We start from the raw sequence: 19,229 nt of genomic DNA, 5'->3' as shown, positions 1-19,229 counted from the left end.
CTATCGCCAACAGTTCAAATGATTATACTGACAGTTCATCTTTTATTCTTCTACATATCTGCACATCAAATTCAGGAACGTAAACACCTGCTAGCTGTGCGCCCACTTTCTGGGTCCTTGGATCCATCTGTGAAAAGCGGTAAAAATGCATAAAAACTTCTACCAAAGTAATTGCCAACTAGTTTCCCTATATCACTGACTTCTGACAAATCTTTCATTTTCTCCACCAAGGATAGCTTAACAACAGGATCTGGGAGTAACATAGACTATAGAAAAGCATGTCTGTCCTACATAACACATTTCTATGAACACTCTCTAAAGTTGAGCCCTCCTCAATAAAGCTCCAGGTGTATGTGATTTTGTCTGCACAAAGGCAACCAATGGAACTTAAATGACAATCAACTTCACATTCTTCAGCACCTGTTTAATTAATCAGGTCTGGACAATAATCAAGCTGATTGCTGAATGGGGTGGGGCCTTTGTCAGACATCGTGGCTACAAAATGGTTTGACAGACTCTGTGGAAGAATTGACAAGAATAACTCATGTCTATTTGGAGTGATGGGGTTCAGGCAAGTGTCTGCAGTGCTGCTGTTGGTCGTGGCTTTTGGCTGTGTTGTTAGTGATACTTGGGACTCCAGATGGTTTCATCCGAGATTGGGATTTCTGCATGACGATGAAGTTTCAGCGCAGTTTGACTCTCAGAAGCCAGTGCAAGAAGAGCCTGCGGGAGAGGACCCTGTTGGACAAGAACCTAGCGAGCCTGTTGTCGAGCCTGTGGGGCAGGAGCCCGGCGTCGAGCCCGTGGGACAGGAACCTAGCCAGGATGAAGACCCTGAGAACTTCCAGTCCAAGCAGACATTTGAGAACCCTCTGACTTCAATCTATCCTATGATTGAGAAGCGTGAGCGTAATTCTACAGTGTTTGAGCAGCTAAAGCAGGTGGCAGCCAACGGTGTGGTGGCTTGGTGTGGGGAGAGGGTGGTCCGTGTGCAGGTGAACCAGGACCTGCTGGGGATTGGCCGGCTCATCCAGCCAGAGCGTATCACTCTAGGAGGCTGTGCTGCCACTGAGGATGCTGAAGCTCTTGTGCTCACCTTTGAATCAGACCTGCATGGCTGTGGCAGTGAGCTGACGGTATGTCACATTTGTTGTTTAACTTCCTGAATAATGTCAATCATTATTCTTATCTGATACATGATTTGTGATCCTGTTCCTAGATGACTGAGGATGTGCTGATCTACACCTTCACTCTTGTCTATGAGCCAAAACCTCTTGCTAACACTTCTATATTGAAGACCAGTAAAGCTATGGTTGATATTGAGTGCCACTACTTGAGGTAACTATTGTTGCATTCTTCACTGACAACACCTATAATTCTGAGGTTTGAGTAATGGTATATTCCGTGTTTGTAGGAATCATGACGTGAGCAGCAATGCCCTGAAGTATTCTGTAGAACCTAGCCAGCCTATGGGCCAAGAACCTAGCCAGGTTGTTATAAAGCATGTGGGCCGGGAACCTAGCGAGCATGTGGGAGAGCAGCCTTTTGGCCGGGAAGCTAGCGGAGAGCCTGTGGGCCGGGAAGCTAGCGGAGAGCCTGTGGGCCGGGAAGCTAGCGGAGAGCCTGTGGGTAATGAAGCTGGCCAGCAGCCTGTTGGCGAGCCTGTGGGCCAGCAGCCTGTTGGCGAGCCTGTGGGCCAGCAGCCTGTTGGCGAGCCTGTGGGCCAGCAACCTGTAGGAGAGCAGCCTGTGGGCCAGGAACCTAGTGAGATTTTGGGTAATGAACCTGGCCAGGACCCCAGCGAGATTTTGGGTAATGAACCTGGCCAGGACCCCAGCGAGCAGCCTGTGGGCCAGGATCTGGTTGGCGAGCAGCCTGTGGGCCAGGAACCTAGCGGAGAGCAGCCTGTGGGCCAGGAACCTAGCGGAGAGCAGCCTGTGGGCCAGGAACCTAGCGGAGAGCAGCCTGTGGGCCTAGAGCCTGTGGACCGGGAAACTAGCGAGCAGCCTGTGGACCAGGAACCTAGCGTGCCTTTGGGTCAGGAACCTAGCCAGCATGTGGGCCAAGAGCCTGTGGTCCAGCAACCTAGCGAGCAGCCTGTGGGCCAGGACCCAAGCGAGAATGTGGGCGAAGAGCCTGTTGGCCAGGAACCTGTTGGAGAGCCTGTGGGCCAGGAACCTAGTGAGATTTTGGGTAATGAACCTGGCCAGGAACCCAGCGAGCAGCCTGTGCGCCAAGCTCCTGGAGAGCAGCCTGTGGGCAAGGAACATAGTGAGGATGTGGACCAAGAACCTGTTGGAGAGCAGCCTGTGGGCCAGGAACCTAGTGAGATTTTGGGTAATGAACCTGGCCAGCAGCCTGTTGGCGAGCCTGTGGGCCAGGAACCTAGCGAGCAGCCTGTGGGCCAGGCACCTGTTGGCGAGCAGTCTGTGGGCCAGGAACCTAGTGAGATTTTGGGTAATGAACCTGGCCAGCAGCCTGTTGGCGAGCCTGTGGTCCAGCAACCCAGCGAGCAGCCTGTGGGCCAGGACCCAAGCGAGCCTGTGGGCCAGGACCCAAGCGAGCCTGTGGGCCAAGAACCTAGTGAGCCTGTGGGCCAGGAACCTAGTGAGATTTTGGGTAATGAACCCAGCGAGCAGCCTGTGGGCCAGGAACCCAGCGAGCAGCCTGTGGGCCAGGAACCCAGCGAGCAGCCTGTGGGCCAGGAACCTAGTGAGATTTTGGGTAATGAACCTGGCCAGCAGCCTGTTGGCGAGCCTGTGGGCCAGGAACCTAGCGAGCAGCCTGTGGGCCAGGCACCTGTTGGCGAGCAGTCTGTGGGCCAGGAACCTAGTGAGATTTTGGGTAATGAACCTGGCCAGCAGCCTGTTGGCGAGCCTGTGGGCCAGGAACCTGTTGGCGAGCAGCCTGTGGGCCAGGAACCTGTTGGCGAGCAGTCTGTGGGCCAGGAACCTAGCCATGCTGTGGGCCAAGAGCCTGTGGTCCAGCAACCTAGCGAGCAGCCTGTGGGCCAGGACCCAAGCGAGCCTGTGGGCCAAGAACCTAGTGAGCCTGTGGGCCAGGAACCTGTTGGAGAGCAGCCTGTGGGCCAGGAACCTAGTGAGATTTTGGGTAATGAACCTGGCCAGGAACCCAGCGAGCAGCCTGTGCGCCAAGCTCCTGGAGAGCAGCCTGTGGGCAAGGAACATAGTGAGGATGTGGACCAAGAACCTGTTGGAGAGCAGCCTGTGGGCCAGGAACCTAGTGAGATTTTGGGTAATGAACCTGGCCAGCAGCCTGTTGGCGAGCCTGTGGGCCAGGAACCTAGCGAGCAGCCTGTGGGCCAGGCACCTGTTGGCGAGCAGTCTGTGGGCCAGGAACCTAGTGAGATTTTGGGTAATGAACCTGGCCAGCAGCCTGTTGGCGAGCCTGTGGTCCAGCAACCCAGCGAGCAGCCTGTGGGCCAGGACCCAAGCGAGCCTGTGGGCCAAGAACCTAGTGAGCCTGTGGGCCAGGAACCTAGTGAGATTTTGGGTAATGAACCCAGCGAGCAGCCTGTGGGCCAGGAACCCAGCGAGCAGCCTGTGGGCCAGGAACCCAGCGAGCAGCCTGTGGGCCAGGAACCTAGTGAGATTTTGGGTAATGAACCTGGCCAGCAGCCTGTTGGCGAGCCTGTGGGCCAGGAACCTAGCGAGCAGCCTGTGGGCCAGGCACCTGTTGGCGAGCAGTCTGTGGGCCAGGAACCTAGTGAGATTTTGGGTAATGAACCTGGCCAGCAGCCTGTTGGCGAGCCTGTGGGCCAGGAACCTGTTGGCGAGCAGCCTGTGGGCCAGGAACCTGTTGGCGAGCAGTCTGTGGGCCAGGAACCTAGCCATGCTGTGGGCCAAGAGCCTGTGGTCCAGCAACCTAGCGAGCAGCCTGTGGGCCAGGACCCAAGCGAGCACCTGTGGGCCAAGAACCTAGTGAGCCTGTGGGCCAGGAACCTGTTGGAGAGCAGCCTGTGGGCCAGGAACCTAGTGAGATTTTGGGTAATGAACCTGGCCAGGAACCCAGCGAGCAGCCTGTGCGCCAAGCTCCTGGAGAGCAGCCTGTGGGCAAGGAACATAGTGAGGATGTGGACCAAGAACCTGTTGGAGAGCAGCCTGTGGGCCAGGAACCTAGTGAGATTTTGGGTAATGAACCTGGCCAGCAGCCTGTTGGCGAGCCTGTGGGCCAGGAACCTAGCGAGCAGCCTGTGGGCCAGGCACCTGTTGGCGAGCAGTCTGTGGGCCAGGAACCTAGTGAGATTTTGGGTAATGAACCTGGCCAGCAGCCTGTTGGCGAGCCTGTGGTCCAGCAACCTAGCGAGCAGCCTGTGGGCCAGGACCCAAGCGAGCCTGTGGGCCAAGAACCTAGTGAGCCTGTGGGCCAGGAACCTGTTGGAGAGCAGCCTGTGGGCCAGGAACCTAGTGAGATTTTGGGTAATGAACCTGGCCAGGAGCCCAGCGAGCAGCCTGTGGGCCAGGAGCCCAGCGAGCAGCCTGTGGGCCAGGAACCCAGCGAGCAGCCTGTGGGCCAGGAACCCAGCGAGCAGCCTGTGGGCCAGGAACCTAGTGAGATTTTGGGTAATGAACCTGGCCAGCAGCCTGTTGAGCAGCCTGTGGGCCAGGACCCAGGCGACGAGCATTCTGTGGGCCAGCAACCTAGTGAGCATTCTGTGGGCAAGGAACCAAGCGAGGATGTGGGCCAAGAACCTAGTTATCCTGTGGGCCAAGATCCTGGAGAGCAGCCTGTGGGCAAGGAACATAGTGAGGATGTGGACCAAGAACCTGTTGGAGAGCAGCCTGTGGGCCAGGAACCTGTTGGAGAGCAGCCTGTGGGCCAGGAACCTAGCCATCCTATGGGCCAAGAGCCTGTTGGCGAGCAGCCTGTGGGCCAGGAACCTGTTGGAGAGCAGCCTGTGGGCCAGGAACCTAGCGTGCCTTTGGGTCAGGAACCGAGCCAGCATGTGGGCCAAGAGCCTGTGGTCCAGCAACCTAGAGGAGAGTCTGTGGGCCAGGAACCTGTTGGCATGCCTTTGGGCCAGAAACCTAGCCAGGATGAAGACCCTGAGAGCTCCCAGTCCAAGCAGACCTCTGAGAACCCTTTGACTTGGAGCTATCCTAAAGTTGAAAAGCCTGAGCACAAGCCTACTGTGTCTGAGCGGCTGAAGCAGGTGGCGGCCAACAGTGTGTCGGCTCGGTGTGGGGAGAGTGTGGTCCGTGTGCAGGTGAACCAGGACCTGCTGGGGATTGGCCGGCTCATCCAGCCAGAGCATATCACTCTAGGAGGTTGTGCTGCCACTGAGGAGGATGCTGAAGCTCATGTGCTCACCTTTGAATCAGAGCTGCATGGCTGTGGCAGTGAGCTGACGGTATGTCACATTTGTTGTTTAACTTCCTGACTGAATCATTATTCTTGTACTACATCATTTGTGATCCTGTTCCTAGATGACTGAGGATGTGCTGATCTACACCTTCACTCTTGTCTATGAGCCAAAACCTCTTGCTAACACTTCTATAGTGAGGACCAGTGCAGCTATGGTTGATATTGAGTGCCACTACTTGAGGTAACTATTGTTGTGTTCTTCACTTTGACAACCCATATCATTCTGAGGTTTGAGTAATGCCGTATTCCATGTTTGTTTCTAGGAATCACGATGTCAGCAGCAATGCCCTGAAGCCGACCTGGATCCCCTACACTTCCAACATGGTGGCAGAGGAACTCCTCTTCTTCTCCCTGAGGTTAATGACTGGTAGGTAAACCTAACTGGAAGCCTCTTCCTTTGTGTAAACCCCCACTGACATGCCACTCGTCTTTCCAGCTGACTGGCAGTTTGAGAGGCCCTCCAACCATTACTATCTTGGTGACAGCATCAACATGGAAGCCTCGGTCATGCCGTACCATCACGTTCCCCTCCGTGTCTTTGTGGACCGCTGTGTCGCCACCTTGGCGCCTGATGTCCACACTGTCCCTAGATATTCTTTCATTGAGGACCATGGGTGAGTTTAGTTGTCAGTTTGAGTCCTCTTATATTACCTTAAATGTAACCCCTGAAGCCTAACGTTGACCCTTGGTCTCCTCAGGTGTCTGGTTGATGCCAAGTTGACCGGCTCCAGCTCCCAGTTCCTGTCCAGATCCCAGGATGACAAGATCCAGTTTCAGCTGGAGTCCTTCAGGTTCCAACCACAGAATGATTCCCAACAGCTCTACATAACATGTCATCTGAAAGCAACTGCAGCCTCTTCCCCCATTGATGCTGAGAACAAGGCCTGCTCTTTCACAGATGGGTATGTATAAGCTGAGTTGTGGGTATATTATGTTTATGACATGCTGCTATATAAACTAACCTTCATATTTATCTGTAGCTGGAAGGCTGCAGGTGGGGATGACCAGGTTTGTGGCTGCTGTGACTCCAGCTGTGCTGTAAGCAAGGCTAGAGATCTGGACAGTGATTCAGGTAAGTGTTCATCAAAGCCAGAGCTTTATCAGTTTAAAAAATATATCTTGTTTAATCCTATCACTGTTCTCTACTCTCCTCAGATGTGCAGAAGGAAGGTGAAGCTACCATGGGCCCTATCATGGTCCAAGAGTAATATTACAAGAATGTTGCCTTTTTTAAAACAGTTTTTGGGGGAGTATAAACCTATTACATTACAATGTTCACATCTGACTGGATTTATTTGGAATGTAAAATTCAGTAATTTTATCAAATGGGTAAATGTGTGTAGCTTATCACTCTTTATTCACAGAACTTTGTAATGAGCTACATTTCTCAGGTTCCTAACATTGCTACTGTACTGAATTGTTCCCCTGGGCCCTGTCAACTGACTACTTGATTTATTTGAAAATAAACATTTTAGTGTTTGGATTCATGTGCGCTTGACTTGCGTGGCGTTTGTGAGGGCAAGTCCAATATGTCCGTTTAGGCAGGAGGCATTAATGTCTAAACAGTCCTCGCAGCTATAACTGAAGCTTGGCGTAAACAAGAGACATGATGGCTGATTTGGGGCTGGAAGAGGGCAGCTTAGTGTCGAACTCATGTCACCAGCACCGACTGTAGGAACACGAACTGCCGGAGCCCATACTTTTCTGACTTCCTGTATTTGTAAGATGGTTCTACAAGTCTTCTGTTATTGCTTTAATTTAAAATGGCAGAATTGACACTTGTCTAAGAAATTGCAAGTATTGCAGCACATGTCAGTTGTGCTGGTAGTGACCAAGCAACACCTTACACACCGTTAAATGGGAGGGACTTGTTGCAGAATGTTTGGCAACTGTTTAGACTCACACCCTCAATTTGTCACTAACTTTTAGGATAAGTTGTCTTGGATCTGAAGACATGCCCAGGGGGGACCTGATCCTAGCTCTTCACTAGGAAGCAAACGGTGTGGGACTTACCTGAATTTGTCAATAGAAACCGTTTTTCCATTTCAACACCCCAGGGCGTGCATTCAGTACAAAACAAATGTACTGCAACATTCAATTAGTGTTCTGAACAACTAAACTGGGAGAGGTTGCAGAACGCTCCAGTCACACCCATGAAATGGAGCAAACACCTGTCTGTTCAAGTTATAGAGTAGTGTCCTGCAGTAATAACTGTCACGCAACGTAGCAAATGTTTAATTGAACTGAACCCACCCAGCACTAAATACAGGCATTGAGGTCTAGGGTTGGAGTATTGTCAAATGGATGTTAGGAGTGTAAGTAACGGGGGAAAAAGAGGCATATTACTGACTTAAGAAATATTTCCTAGAAAAGTCTGCATAGCAGGAAACAAGTATTGCTTCAAGCTTTGAAACAGTCTACTTATCTACGAAGGCCAAATCAGAACTTTTTATCCTTTACCTGCATGCTGCTTAATGCATCAGAACATACTGTATACAAAGACGAAAGTATAATTCCGCAAAACCTTGCAAAAAAGCTGTCAAAACAAATGTGCAGAAACATATCTATTTGACAACCTCCATAATGCTACATTGTTCTGACAATACGGACGACAGCAACTGAAGATGAGTCAAGTTTAAAATGGTAGGTACAGTGATGATTATTAGTAGACAAAGCTAAGACCCTCTGAAAACAGTCTGGTTCCGACAGACTCTGGAAAAAGACACATGACTGAAGTGTCATATGATCTGCAGAAAGCTCAGTCAAGGGAGTATAAACTAGGTAAACTATTTACCTAAATTATATACAATATACTATTTAAGTTCTGTTTGAATGTCCAGTTTCAAGAAAGGACAGTTGTCTTTTTGAAGAGTCCTTGTGCAGTGTGACCAAGTGAGTCCCAAAATGGGCAACTTATTTCTCCTACTCAGCCATTCAAAGGACAGCCAATGACAGGTCCAAACTTATTTTAATCTAATGCTCTCTCTTTATGCCATCACAAGATCGGAGGGTAGCTCCGGTTTCCATTGCAACTCCAGGTCGTCCAGGGAAGAGCCCTCGCTGCTGGACAGGCTGCCGTTGCTATGGCGGCTGGCGTTGTCTCGGCCGGGCGACCAGGGTTGACGGTGGTGAGGAGGGTAGGGGTGTGAGGTGCGTGTGCCCCTGCGAGCCCGCCTGCGCAGGCGTCTCTGGTGCATCAACATCTGAAGGCGCTCCAGTTTACAACGCAACGACTGGTTCTCTTCCTCAGATTGACTGGAACACAGGTCTGCTGAGAGAGGAAGAGGAGGGAGGGAGAATGAGAGGGAAGAGAAAACAGGAGGTGGAAGGAAGAAGACGGGAAGAGTCATGAGCAGTGGAGGAAAAAGTACCCAAATGTCATACTGAAGTAAAAGTAAAGATACCTTAATAGAAAAATGACTCAAGTAAAATTTAAAGTCACCCAGTAAAATGTGACTAACAGAAATTGAATAATGTGTCCCTGAACAAAGGGGGGGGACAAAATCAAAAGTAACAGTCAGCATCTGGTGTGGCCACCAGCTGCATTAAGTACAGTGCATCTCCTCCTCATGGACTGCACCAGATTTGCCAGTTCTTGCTGTGAGATGTTACCCCACTCTTCCACCAAGGCACCTGCAAGTTCCCAGACATTTCTGGGGGGGAATGGCCCTAGCCCTCACTCTCCGATCCAACAGGTCCCAGATGTGCTCAATGGGATTGAGATCTGGGCTCTTCACTGGCCATGGCAGAACACTGACATTCCTGTCTTGCAGGAAATCACGCACAGAATGAGCAGTATGGCTGGTGGCATTGTCATGCCAGGGTCATGTCAGGATGAGCCTGCAGGAAGGGTACCACATGAGGGAGGAGGATGTCTTCCCTGTAACGCACAGCGTTGAGATTGCCTGCAATGACAACAAGCTCAGTTCGATGATGCTGTGACACACCGCCCCAGACCATGACGGACCCTCCACCTCCAATTCGATCCCGTTCCAGAGTACAGGCCTCGGTGTAACGCTCATTCCTTCGACGATAAACGTGAATCTGACCATCACCCCCGGTGAGAGAAAACCGCGACTCGACAGTGAAGAGCATTTTTTGCCAGTCCTGTCTGGTCCAGCGATGGTGGATTTGTGCCCATATGCGACATTGTTGCCAGTGATGTCTGGTGAGGACCTGCCTTACAACAGGCCTGCAAGCCCTCAGTCCAGCCTCTCTCAGCCTATTGTGGACAGTCTGATCACTGATGGAGGGATTGTGTGTTCCTGGTGTAACTCGGGCAGTTGTTGTTGCCATCCTGTACCTGTCCCGCAAGTGTGATGTTCGGATGTACCGATCCTGTGCAGGTGTTGTTACACATGATCTGCAACTGCGAGGACAATCAGCTGTCCATCCTGTCTCCCTGTAGGGCTGTCTTAGGCATCTCACTGTACGGACATTGCAATTTATTGCCTTGGCCATATCTGCAGTCCTCATGCCTCCTTGCAGCATGCCTAAGGCATGTTCACGCAGATGAGCAGGGACCCTGGGCATCTTTCTTTGGTGTTTTTCAGAGTCAGTAGAAAGGCCTCTTTAGTGTCCTAAGTTTTCATAACTGTGATCTTAATTGCCTACCGTCTGTAAGCTGTTGGTGTCTTAACGACCATTCCACAGGTGCATGTTCATTAATTGTTTATGGTTCATTGAACACGCATGGGAAACAGTGTTTAGACCCTTTACAATGAAGATCTGTGAAGTCATTTAGATTTTTACGAATTATCTTTGGAAGACAGGGTCCTGAAAAGGGACGTTTCTTTTTTTGCTGAGTTTACATATACACCACATGACCAAATGTATGTGGACACCTGCTGGTCGAACATCTCATTCCAAAATCATGGGGATTAATATGGAGTTGGTCCCCCTTTTGCTGATATAATAGCCCCCACTCCTCTGGGAAGCCTTTCCACTAGATGTTTGAAAATTGCTACGGGGACTTGCTTCCATTCAGCCACAAGAGCATTAGTAAGGTCAGGGACTGATGTTGGGTGATTAGGTCTGGCTCGCAGTCGGCGTTCCAATTCATCCCAAAGGTATTCGATGGGGTTGAGGTCAGGGCTCTGTGCAGGTCAGTCAAGTTCTTCCACACCGGTCTCGACAAATCATTTCTGTATTGACCTCACTTTGTGCACGGGGGCATTGTCATGCTGAAACAGGAAAGGGCCTTCCCCAAACTGATGCAACAAAGAAGGAAGCACAGAATCGTCTAGAATGTCGTATGCTGTAGGTTTCCCTTCACTGGAACTATGTGGCCTAGACTGAACCATGAAAAACAGCCCCAGACCACTATTACTCCTCCACCAAATGTTACAGTTGGCACTATGCATTCGGGCAGGTAGCGTTTCTACTGGCATCCGCTAAACCCAGATTTGTCCGTCGGACTGCCAGATGGTGAAGCGTGATTCATCACTCCAGAGAGCTTTATACCACTCTATCCGACGCTTGGCATTGCGCATGGTGATCTTTGGCTGTGTGTGGCTGCTTGGCCATGGAAACCCATTTCATGAAGCTCTCGAATAACAGTTCTTGTGCCGACGTTGCTTCCAGAGCCAGTTTGGAAATGGTTAGTGAGTGTTGCAACCGAGGACAGATCATTTTTACGCACCATGTGCCTTAGCACTCGGCGGTCCTGTTCTGTGAGCTGCGTGGCCTACCATTTCGCATCTGAGCCGTTGTTGCTCCTAGACATTTCCACTTCACAATAACATCACTTACAGTTGACCTGGGCAGCTCTAGCAGCGCAAAAATGTGACAAACTGACTTGTTGGAAAGTTGGCATCCTATGACAGTGCCACGTTGAAAGTCACTGAGCTCTTCAGTAAGGTCATTCTACTGCCAATGTTTGTCTATGGAGATTGCATGGCTGTGTGCTCGCTTTTACACACCTGTCAGCAACGGTGTAGCTGAAATAGCCAAATCCACTAATTTGAAGGGGTGTCCACATACTTTTGTATATATAGTGTACAGTACATTGCACCATAATCATATAATCAGCCTAGCATTGTTTTTGGGACCATGAACAAAATGTAATGAATTCTAATTCCAAGAATGGAGCAGTGCCGTTTCCCTGACAACGTGACCCAGAGCTGCCACTGTCGCCAATGATTATGTGTTCATTAGTATGTTTCCGGCGCTAGGGCGAAAAGGTGCTAGTAAGATACAATAGTTCACACCCTCAGGTTAAAAGGTTAAGGTCCTGTTACTATGTGTGTGTGACGGTGAGGGCATTCCTGTTACTAACTGACCACTGTGGGCCATGTAGCTACATGCTCGCTCTGCCCCCAAAAAACACTTAACCACACACACACACACACTTTTCTTATTCATTGCAGACTGGGGAACAAATGAATGCGTAGGCCGTCAGGGAACGGATATAAACAACCCTAGTTCATTAATAGGGGGCGCAGAAACCACTTCCTCCTTTCCAACAATACCCTCACAACCAGTGTTCTCTGCTGTACAGCTGCTACTTTCTAAACTTGGACACTAAGCAGAACCAGAACTCAACTATTGTGGGACTAGCTTGAGAAGGCTGGACTGGTTTCCAAACATGACGCTAGGGTTCCGGAATGCAGGAGCGAGAACTAGGTGACAGACCACTGACGAGGAATACTTGAATGCTAAACATTAATTTAATGCACATACGTTTTCAATAAAGAGAATCTCTATCTCATTCATTTGGTTCTTTAGTTGAGTTATGAAGAAAAGGAGTTGAATAAAGACAGCATGGTATAACAAAACCTAAACATCCTTTGTCTCAGCATAATGTTGTACTTTGTTTTGCCTATAATCAGCTACACACAGCATTGACACGTTTTGGTTATTCTGTGGGGCCTCAACTCACCAGTAGGTTTACATGAGTGACTTTGTTCCTGGCTGATGTGGTCTGTAAGTGGTCCTGAGGTAGCAGTGCTGACAAGGTCAGGGGTGAGAGGTGAGGGCGGCAGGAAGGGCGAGGTTGGGGTACTCGGAGTGCTGCTGGTTGGGGTGCTGGGAGGGCGGCAGAGGAGCTGGGAGAGGGACAGTGGAGCCCCCTGGTAGTGGCGAGTGGCACTGAGAAGGTCGTTGAGGATCTGGACGATGGTGTTGATGCCTCGTCTGGATGACCTGACACCGGTACTGGTGCTGTCCTGCCCAGCTGGGGGCAGAGTGCCTGAAAAGGTCCCTGAGAAGACTCCTGGTGCATGGCTCACAAAGCTCTCTATGACAGCACCTGGTTCCCCGGCAGCTGTTTTATTAGAGGTGGGAGTACCAGCCACACTGCAGTCACCCTGTGATAAAGAGAGCGAAAGCGTTGTATTTTTTATTTAACCTTTATTTAACTAGGCAAGTCAGTTAAGAACAAATTCTTATTTACAATGACGGCCTAGGAACAGTGGGTTAACTGCCTTGTTCAGGGGCAGAAAGACAGATTTTTACCTTGTCGGCTCGAGGATTCGATCTATCAACCTTTCGGTTACTAGCCCACGCTCTAACCACTAGGCTACCTGCCGCCCCAAAATTATATAATAATATATATATTGTATATAAGATACTCCCTCTCTAGTCAAAATAGAGCATGTATAATGATAATAGCAGTAGCCTACCTGTCATATAATAATATTACAATAAATCTGCAACTACATTAGATTGAAAAGTTATTCCTTGCCTTACTATCAGGATCAGGCTTTGAAGTATTTAACTAACATTAGCATGTGATAATACACACATAATAGTCACATTATAATAATATGAATAATCTGTTAGTCCCACCTCTGGGTAGGTGGTGGCAGGGGTTGGGCTCTGGGGTCCAGGGCTGGAGCAGGTGGGGTTGGTGGAGCGGAGGGGGGCACTAGGTGATGGAGAGAGGTAGGTGATGTGAGAGGTTGAGGAGGGGGTATGAGGGGAGAGAGGGGCAGGGGAGGCTGGGGTGTTGGAGGAGAGGTGGGCTGGGCTGGGGTAAGGGAACCTAGTGGACCCACACTTCGCAGCATGCACCTGTTCAACCCCAGCTCTGCCTGCTCGCTGGGTGATGAGGTGACTCTGCTGCTGCCCAGCGGCACTCTGGGGGGCCAGTTGCAGCTGGACAAACATCATGTGATCACCGACCCTGAGGGCAAGGGTCAGGGGTGAACGGCCAGACAGGAAGTCACTGACCTGCAGATACAGAAAAGGAGCAATAACTTGATTAATATATTTACAGCACTTATTCGTTTGCTGCCTCTCTCCATTACAAGGGTCCTTAATGATCCAAGATGTAATAAGCTTAAACAGACAAGTCATATTGGTACTCTCTCACTAGTATCATGGCCCCAGACATTCAGAGCTATTTACTGAGAGCTAACTGCTTTCTGTGGACACAGAGGCATTACAATTTAGATTTGTTTTGTTATTATCAGTCTGGTGTCTCTATTTAGCCCAGCCCAGTCACGAAGCAGAACACTTCAGTAACAAAGAGGCTATCAGGCCTAAAGACGGCAGTCACGACACAACAGACAGTCTCGTTGAACTGCTCACCTCTCCATTGTAATATCTGATGTGAGGGTTTGCATTCGGGTACAAAATGGCTTCTGATATTTGGTGTAAATATAACCAATATAATCTATATAGTGGTGATATTTTCATCTTGTGGTGGAGGCTAGGTCACTGCGTGCGCACGTGTGTGTGTGTGTGCGTGTGCGTGTGTGTGTGTGTGTACATGTGTGTGTGAGGTGCAGTCAGGGGCGGGGGCAGTCAGACCATAATGAGAACTACCTAGCCATTTCTTAGAAAACTGTTCTTTGTCAAGTTGAGTCACTCCTTCCCATCTCAACCACACACACATACATATGCAGACACACAACCACAAATGCACAACCTTGCTGTTTCATGAAACAACCCAGCTGTACTGAGCTGGTATGAACGAAGACAGAAAGAAAACTGCTAATTTCTTTACATAGGCCTTCAATCCTAGCACACTGAGACAACAGTGTTACATCCATCTTATGATACAGAAGTCCAGCGAAAGATCAGAGACCAACCTGAGTTTCAGTTAAACTCTCCAAAGCCTGCATGATGGTCTGCTCTCTTCTGGATGGTTGGGACTAAGGAAGCAAAGAAAACAAAAATAGGCATATTATGTATATATACACACAGAGAGAGAGAGAGATATTCTAACTGCTAACAACATGGAATAACTGTATTGATTAAGACCACATATGATAGATCAATGCCGACAGAAGGACCTATAAATAGGGCCACACAGAAGCTGGTAAGTACATCCCCAGCAAATCTGGTGGTTTTTGGACACATGGTTCTGTTGTAAAAGTGGTTCAGGGAGAACTGCCAGAGCACCCGTAGTAATATCACCTGTGCTATAAAGGTCCAGACCTCTTGGCTGAAGCTTTATACACTATACTTAACATTACAGACATGTTTCCTTTACTCAATACCGGGTGTTAACTTCGTTAACCATTTGTGGACTGTACAATATATGACTTACTGATAACAAGCCTGATTCAATAGTTGGGACCAGTGTCAGCTTACTCCCATCAACTATGCCCAGGTCATGGAGTTTCCCTGTACTCAACCTTCTGTGGGTAGATAAGAAGACATGATCATTACTACGTATATAGAAACATTTAAGAGTTTGTATTAAATCATTCTTGGCCTTTTATTCACACATGAGAGATTAAAAGGATATTTTACCAAGAACACCTGCACATAAATGCATTTCATTTATGAGTTAGGCCTGTTTGACAATAGGCTCATGCAGAAGGCTCATGCAGAAGGCTCATGCAGAACCAGAAATAAAATCCATTACATGATATTGAATCCAATATGTAATACAAAAGTCTACATCAGAATTGTTATTTGGTCCCCTTGAAATCATACCCAATGTACTGAATCAACGTCGTTTCCACGTCCTTTCAATTAAATTACGTTGAACCAACGTGGAATAGACGTTGAATTGACATATGTGCACAGTGGGGTTAGGCTACTCACGTTTCCTTATGCAGCAAGACGAATCTTTCTTTCGGTACTCTGAGCTTTTGGGAAAGTCGTCTCCTCAGCACCTCCACCGTCTCTCCCCGATGGACAGAGAGCTCGAAGCGGCTGCCTGTGGTCGAGCTGATGGACAAGCGCATGAATGGTTCAGTAGGTACCGACGCGCAGACTGGAGCCGCACGGGGAATGAAGCTACGTGTGTCGGGTTGATGATGGTCCATTCGCTGGGCTGCGCTTTATTTGGCACTTTATTTGGGTCGGAGTATCAAAGAGTAGCTAGTGTCCTCTTGTCTAAATGTAGGCTATTTGGAACTGACCCACACAACTCCGATACTCTTCTGCCGTTTTCCAGAAGCCGAAATATAAATAATTAGATGTTCTTTGTCTTTATTGATCAATGGAGCCAAGTACAGTAGCCTATGAGTTTAACTGTGTGTTCCAAATATGTAACTGAGTGATAACTGAAGATAGATAATCACAATAGACTGCCCTATAGTGCCTCTTCTTGGCTACCCTGTCTTCCTCAGACTCAAACCGAGACATTGAACTGTACAATGCGTAAAAGCGTCTCTATTTGATGACTGTTAAATCCTCCCACTGTCCTCACTAGCCAATCAATTGTGAGTGCCTAGTGTTGGACCGCATGGTCCTATCAGCTCTACTTGCTACCCACGTGTAGACAGGACCCGCCCTCGTTCTTGTAGCCTACCGCCAAGCACTGTGCCATTCATAAAGGTGGTGATGTAATCAGAAAAGCAACAATGTTGCCTTTAAAAAAATATATATGTTTTGACAGATACAAACTATCATTTATATTGACAAAAGAAGTTATAAGCTCAGTGCTGGCACACTGATTTGATTTGAGAATGGGATCATTTAGAATGCTGTGAATGTGAGTGTAGGATATTTCCTTTCTGCTTTGTCTATTCACATTATGACTATAATAGAATGTGCATTTCCAAACATTTCACATATCAGGAATTGAATAAGTAAATGATTCAATAATCAGTGACCCTATTCTATTCTATTATTTTCTGTTCTATTTCATTTGACAGTATATTCAAATCGTTATTGTAAGTTATTGTATCCTGTACAGTCCACAGCATCAGGTCTTTATCTGCCCCTCTGCTTAGTATTCTAGTCCAGTCTCCTCATTGATAAAGAACAGCGTGCCGTCACCTGTCACATAACGCCCAGAGGGCCAGCGTAGAATCTGTGACGTAGACAGGCAGAGAAAAGCAGCCAGAACCTCTCCCATCGGGTGCTAAATATAGCACCGCCTCCCTCCGCCCCCGCTTCATCCAGACTGCGTCAGACCTTTCCCGGCCCACCTGCCTGCCTCCATCCACCCACTCATGCACTCGCTCACTCCATCCTCTGTTCTCTGCAAGTGCAACTATCCTTCCTCCGCCCACTCATTCTATCCCTTCCTTTTCAGCATCTGTCATCCTCTTTCTTCTGCCCTCTTCCTAATAACAAGAGCGATATTTGGGGATAGGGACGACGCTCTCTGTCTGAGTCTCTCTTTTTTTGTCTTTGTCTTTTTTTGTTTCCCTCCCCCCCTCTCTCTCTCTCTCGCTCTCTTGTTCTCTTTCTCTCCCTCTCTCTCTCTCTCTCTCGCTCTCTCTCTCTTTTGTTCTCTCTTTGTCTCTCTCTTTTATTCTCTCTCCCTTTTTCCCCCACCTCTCTCTCAATCTCTGAAATGCTGAAATGGAAATCCCAGTGTTTGAGAGAGAGCAGAAGCGAGAGGGTGTTATTGTTGGATGTTGTTGCAGAGAGAATAACCCCACTCACCACAGTCTCGATCTCAGCATGAATCGCAACCTCCCTCCCTGTGTGTAACTTGGATCTTATTCAGGATTTTATTGTCCTGTAACGGCCATTGCTACACCTCTTTCTGTATAGAACCTGACCAATAGTTCTCTTGAGCTTTGGACCTCATACCGCAGAGAGGTGTAAGAGAGACATCAACAAGGGAAAAGCATGACGCATTTGCAGTTCAAGTTCAAGTTTTTATGAACATTTGTAATAAATTGGAAAACTTACCTAAAGCTTCACAACGCAATACACAATACAGAAAATACAATTCATAGATGCATAACTGACATACATTTCAGTGGTTTGGGGTATTCTTCATTGAAGGTTGAATAAAAAGCCCTGTTGAGATAAAACCTGAGCCAGATAAGTAGCTGATAATAGGTTCCATTTTTGGAGGTTCTATGTCCAGCCTCGTGCAGGAATCCATGTCCTCCATGGAATCCAGCATGATTCCAGCAAGACACCAACAAGAACAATCCCAATACTCCAAAGTGGCTTCCTCTCCTCCTCTCATTCCCTGCATCTGTACTGATCTAACAACCCAGGATAAATGAAAGTAGACCCCAACAACACATTTCCCCCCTTACACTGTATTGCTTTCATCTACCCAATGTTTCCAGATCAGTGCAGATGAAGTAAAGAAGACGAGGAGACGAGGAGAGGAAGCCAGTTTAGACTGTTGGGATGAACCCTGACCCGCAGGATGTCCTGTTCCCTGGAGCATGTCAGCAGGGATGCTGTGTTGACGTCAGAAGACATGGAACGCACTACAAATTCCTCCTCTCCAAATTTACCCTACGTCCTCACATTCCTCCTCCCTCCTCCGTGGCCTTTCCTGGCTTACCCTCTTCGTGGCCTCTCCCGGCACAGTTTTCCCAACGTCTCACCAGTCTGGAATGTTACACCTCTCTCCTCGGAATTCCAGAATGCTGAGCTGACTTTTCAAGGAATTTTGTTTGTAATATGTGGGTGGTCAGACAGACAGTATTTCTAACATAGACATTTATGTAGGCTAAATGATTGTTTTCTTTAGTATATTCTGCAATTCCTAGAAAGAGAAGTAGTAACCTGCCATTCAATAGTATTGTTTGTCTATAGCCAGAAGTCTCTGTCTACTCATCCTGTCCTGTAAGTCATTAAACATTTATACAGTGCATTCGGAAAGTATTCAGACCCCTTGACTTTTTTCCACATTTTGTTACGTTACAGCCTTATTCTAAAATGGATTACATTGTTTCCCCTCCCTCATCAATCTACACACAATACCCAATAATGACGAAGCAAAAACAGGTTTTTAGAAATGTTTGCAAATTAATGAAAATTTTTACAATGAAATATCACATTTATCTAAGTATTCAGACCCTTTACTCAGTACTTTGTTGAAGCACCTTTGGCAGCGACTACAGCCTCGAGACTTCAAAGCTATTTTCAGGTCTCTCCAGAGATGTTCGATCAGGTTCAAGTCCGGGCTTTGGCTGGGCCACTCAAGGACATTCAGAGACTTGTCCCGAAGCCACTCCTGCGTTGTCTTGGCTGTGCGCTTAGGGTCGTTGTCTTGTTGGAAGGTGAACCTTCACCCCAGTCTGAGGTCCTGAGTGCTCTGGAGCAGGTTTTCATCAAGGATCTGTCTGTACTTTGCTTCGTTCAGCTTTCTCTCGATCCTGACTAATATATGAGTCCCTGCTGCTGAGAAACATCCCCACAGCATGATGCTGCCACCACCATGCTTCACCATAGTGATGGTGTCGGGTTTCCTCCAGGTGTGATGCTTGGCATGTAGGCCAGAGAATCTTGTTTCTCATGGTCTGCGTCCTTCCGGTGCCTTTTGGAAAACTCTAACCGGGCTGTCATGTGCCTTTTATTGAGGAGTGGCTTCCGTCAGGCCACTCTACTATAATGGCCTGATTGGTGGAGTGCTGCAAAGATGGTTGTCCTTTTGGAAGATTCTCCACAGAGGAACTGAAGCTCTGTCAGAGTGACCATCGGTTTCTTGATCACCTTCTTGACCAATGCCCTTCTCCCCC

General features: G+C 48.5%; 2 protein-coding genes and 1 pseudogene across 3 annotated transcripts; 2 read left to right on the top strand and 1 right to left on the bottom strand.

The window, feature by feature from the left end:
• The first annotated feature begins 434 nt into the window (after positions 1–434).
• LOC106569562 (AT-rich interactive domain-containing protein 1A-like) lies at positions 435–4,998 on the top strand. The gene is made up of 4 exons (XM_045693670.1): positions 435–1,136; positions 1,220–1,338; positions 1,415–4,918; positions 4,977–4,998. The coding sequence occupies exons 1-4, from the start codon at positions 561–563 to the stop codon at positions 4,996–4,998; spliced, it is 4,221 nt and encodes a 1,406-aa protein (XP_045549626.1). The 5' UTR covers positions 435–560.
• On the top strand, positions 4,860–6,848 carry LOC106569549 (zona pellucida sperm-binding protein 3-like; annotated as a pseudogene).
• Positions 6,849–7,604: 756 nt separating this feature from the next.
• Positions 7,605–15,996, bottom strand: LOC106569548 (midnolin). Of its 2 annotated transcripts, none has more exons than XM_014141009.2 (6): positions 15,385–15,996; positions 14,882–14,972; positions 14,421–14,483; positions 13,174–13,557; positions 12,266–12,692; positions 7,605–8,653 (listed from the first exon to the last, which is right to left on the bottom strand). In XM_014141009.2, exons 1-6 carry the CDS (start codon positions 15,606–15,608, stop codon positions 8,373–8,375), a joined length of 1,470 nt encoding a protein of 489 aa, XP_013996484.2. In that variant the 5' UTR covers positions 15,609–15,996; the 3' UTR covers positions 7,605–8,372. The 2 variants fall into 2 exon arrangements, with proteins under 2 accessions (XP_013996484.2, XP_013996483.2); XM_014141008.2 differs by having other exon boundaries at positions 7,605–8,656; positions 15,385–15,992.
• Between the last annotated feature and the right edge of the window lie 3,233 nt (positions 15,997–19,229).

This window comes from Salmo salar, chromosome ssa14, assembly GCF_905237065.1.
Source record: "Salmo salar chromosome ssa14, Ssal_v3.1, whole genome shotgun sequence".
NCBI classification, from domain to species: Eukaryota; Metazoa; Chordata; class Actinopteri; order Salmoniformes; family Salmonidae; genus Salmo; species Salmo salar.
This window is presented reverse-complemented; position numbering and strand designations above follow the sequence as displayed.

Excerpts from the sequence above, each read along its gene's own strand:
- LOC106569562 (XM_045693670.1), top strand. The coding sequence starts at position 561 with ATGGGGTTCAGGCAAGTGTCTGCAGTGCTGCTGTTGGTCGTGGCTTTT. Across the intron at positions 1,339-1,414 it reads ATTGAGTGCCACTACTTGAG|GAATCATGACGTGAGCAGCA; the intron begins GTAACTATTGTT and ends CCGTGTTTGTAG. Across the intron at positions 4,919-4,976 it reads AACCTGTTGGAGAGCAGCCT|AGCCTGTGGTCCAGCAACCT; the intron begins GTGGGCCAGGAA and ends ATGTGGGCCAAG.
- LOC106569548 (XM_014141008.2), bottom strand. The coding sequence starts at position 15,608 with ATGGACCATCATCAACCCGACACACGTAGCTTCATTCCCCGTGCGGCT. Across the intron at positions 14,973-15,384 it reads GTCTTGCTGCATAAGGAAAC|AAGGTTGAGTACAGGGAAAC; the intron begins GTGAGTAGCCTA and ends ATCTACCCACAG. Across the intron at positions 8,657-12,265 it reads TCACTCATGTAAACCTACTG|CAGACCTGTGTTCCAGTCAA; the intron begins GTGAGTTGAGGC and ends TTCCTCTCTCAG.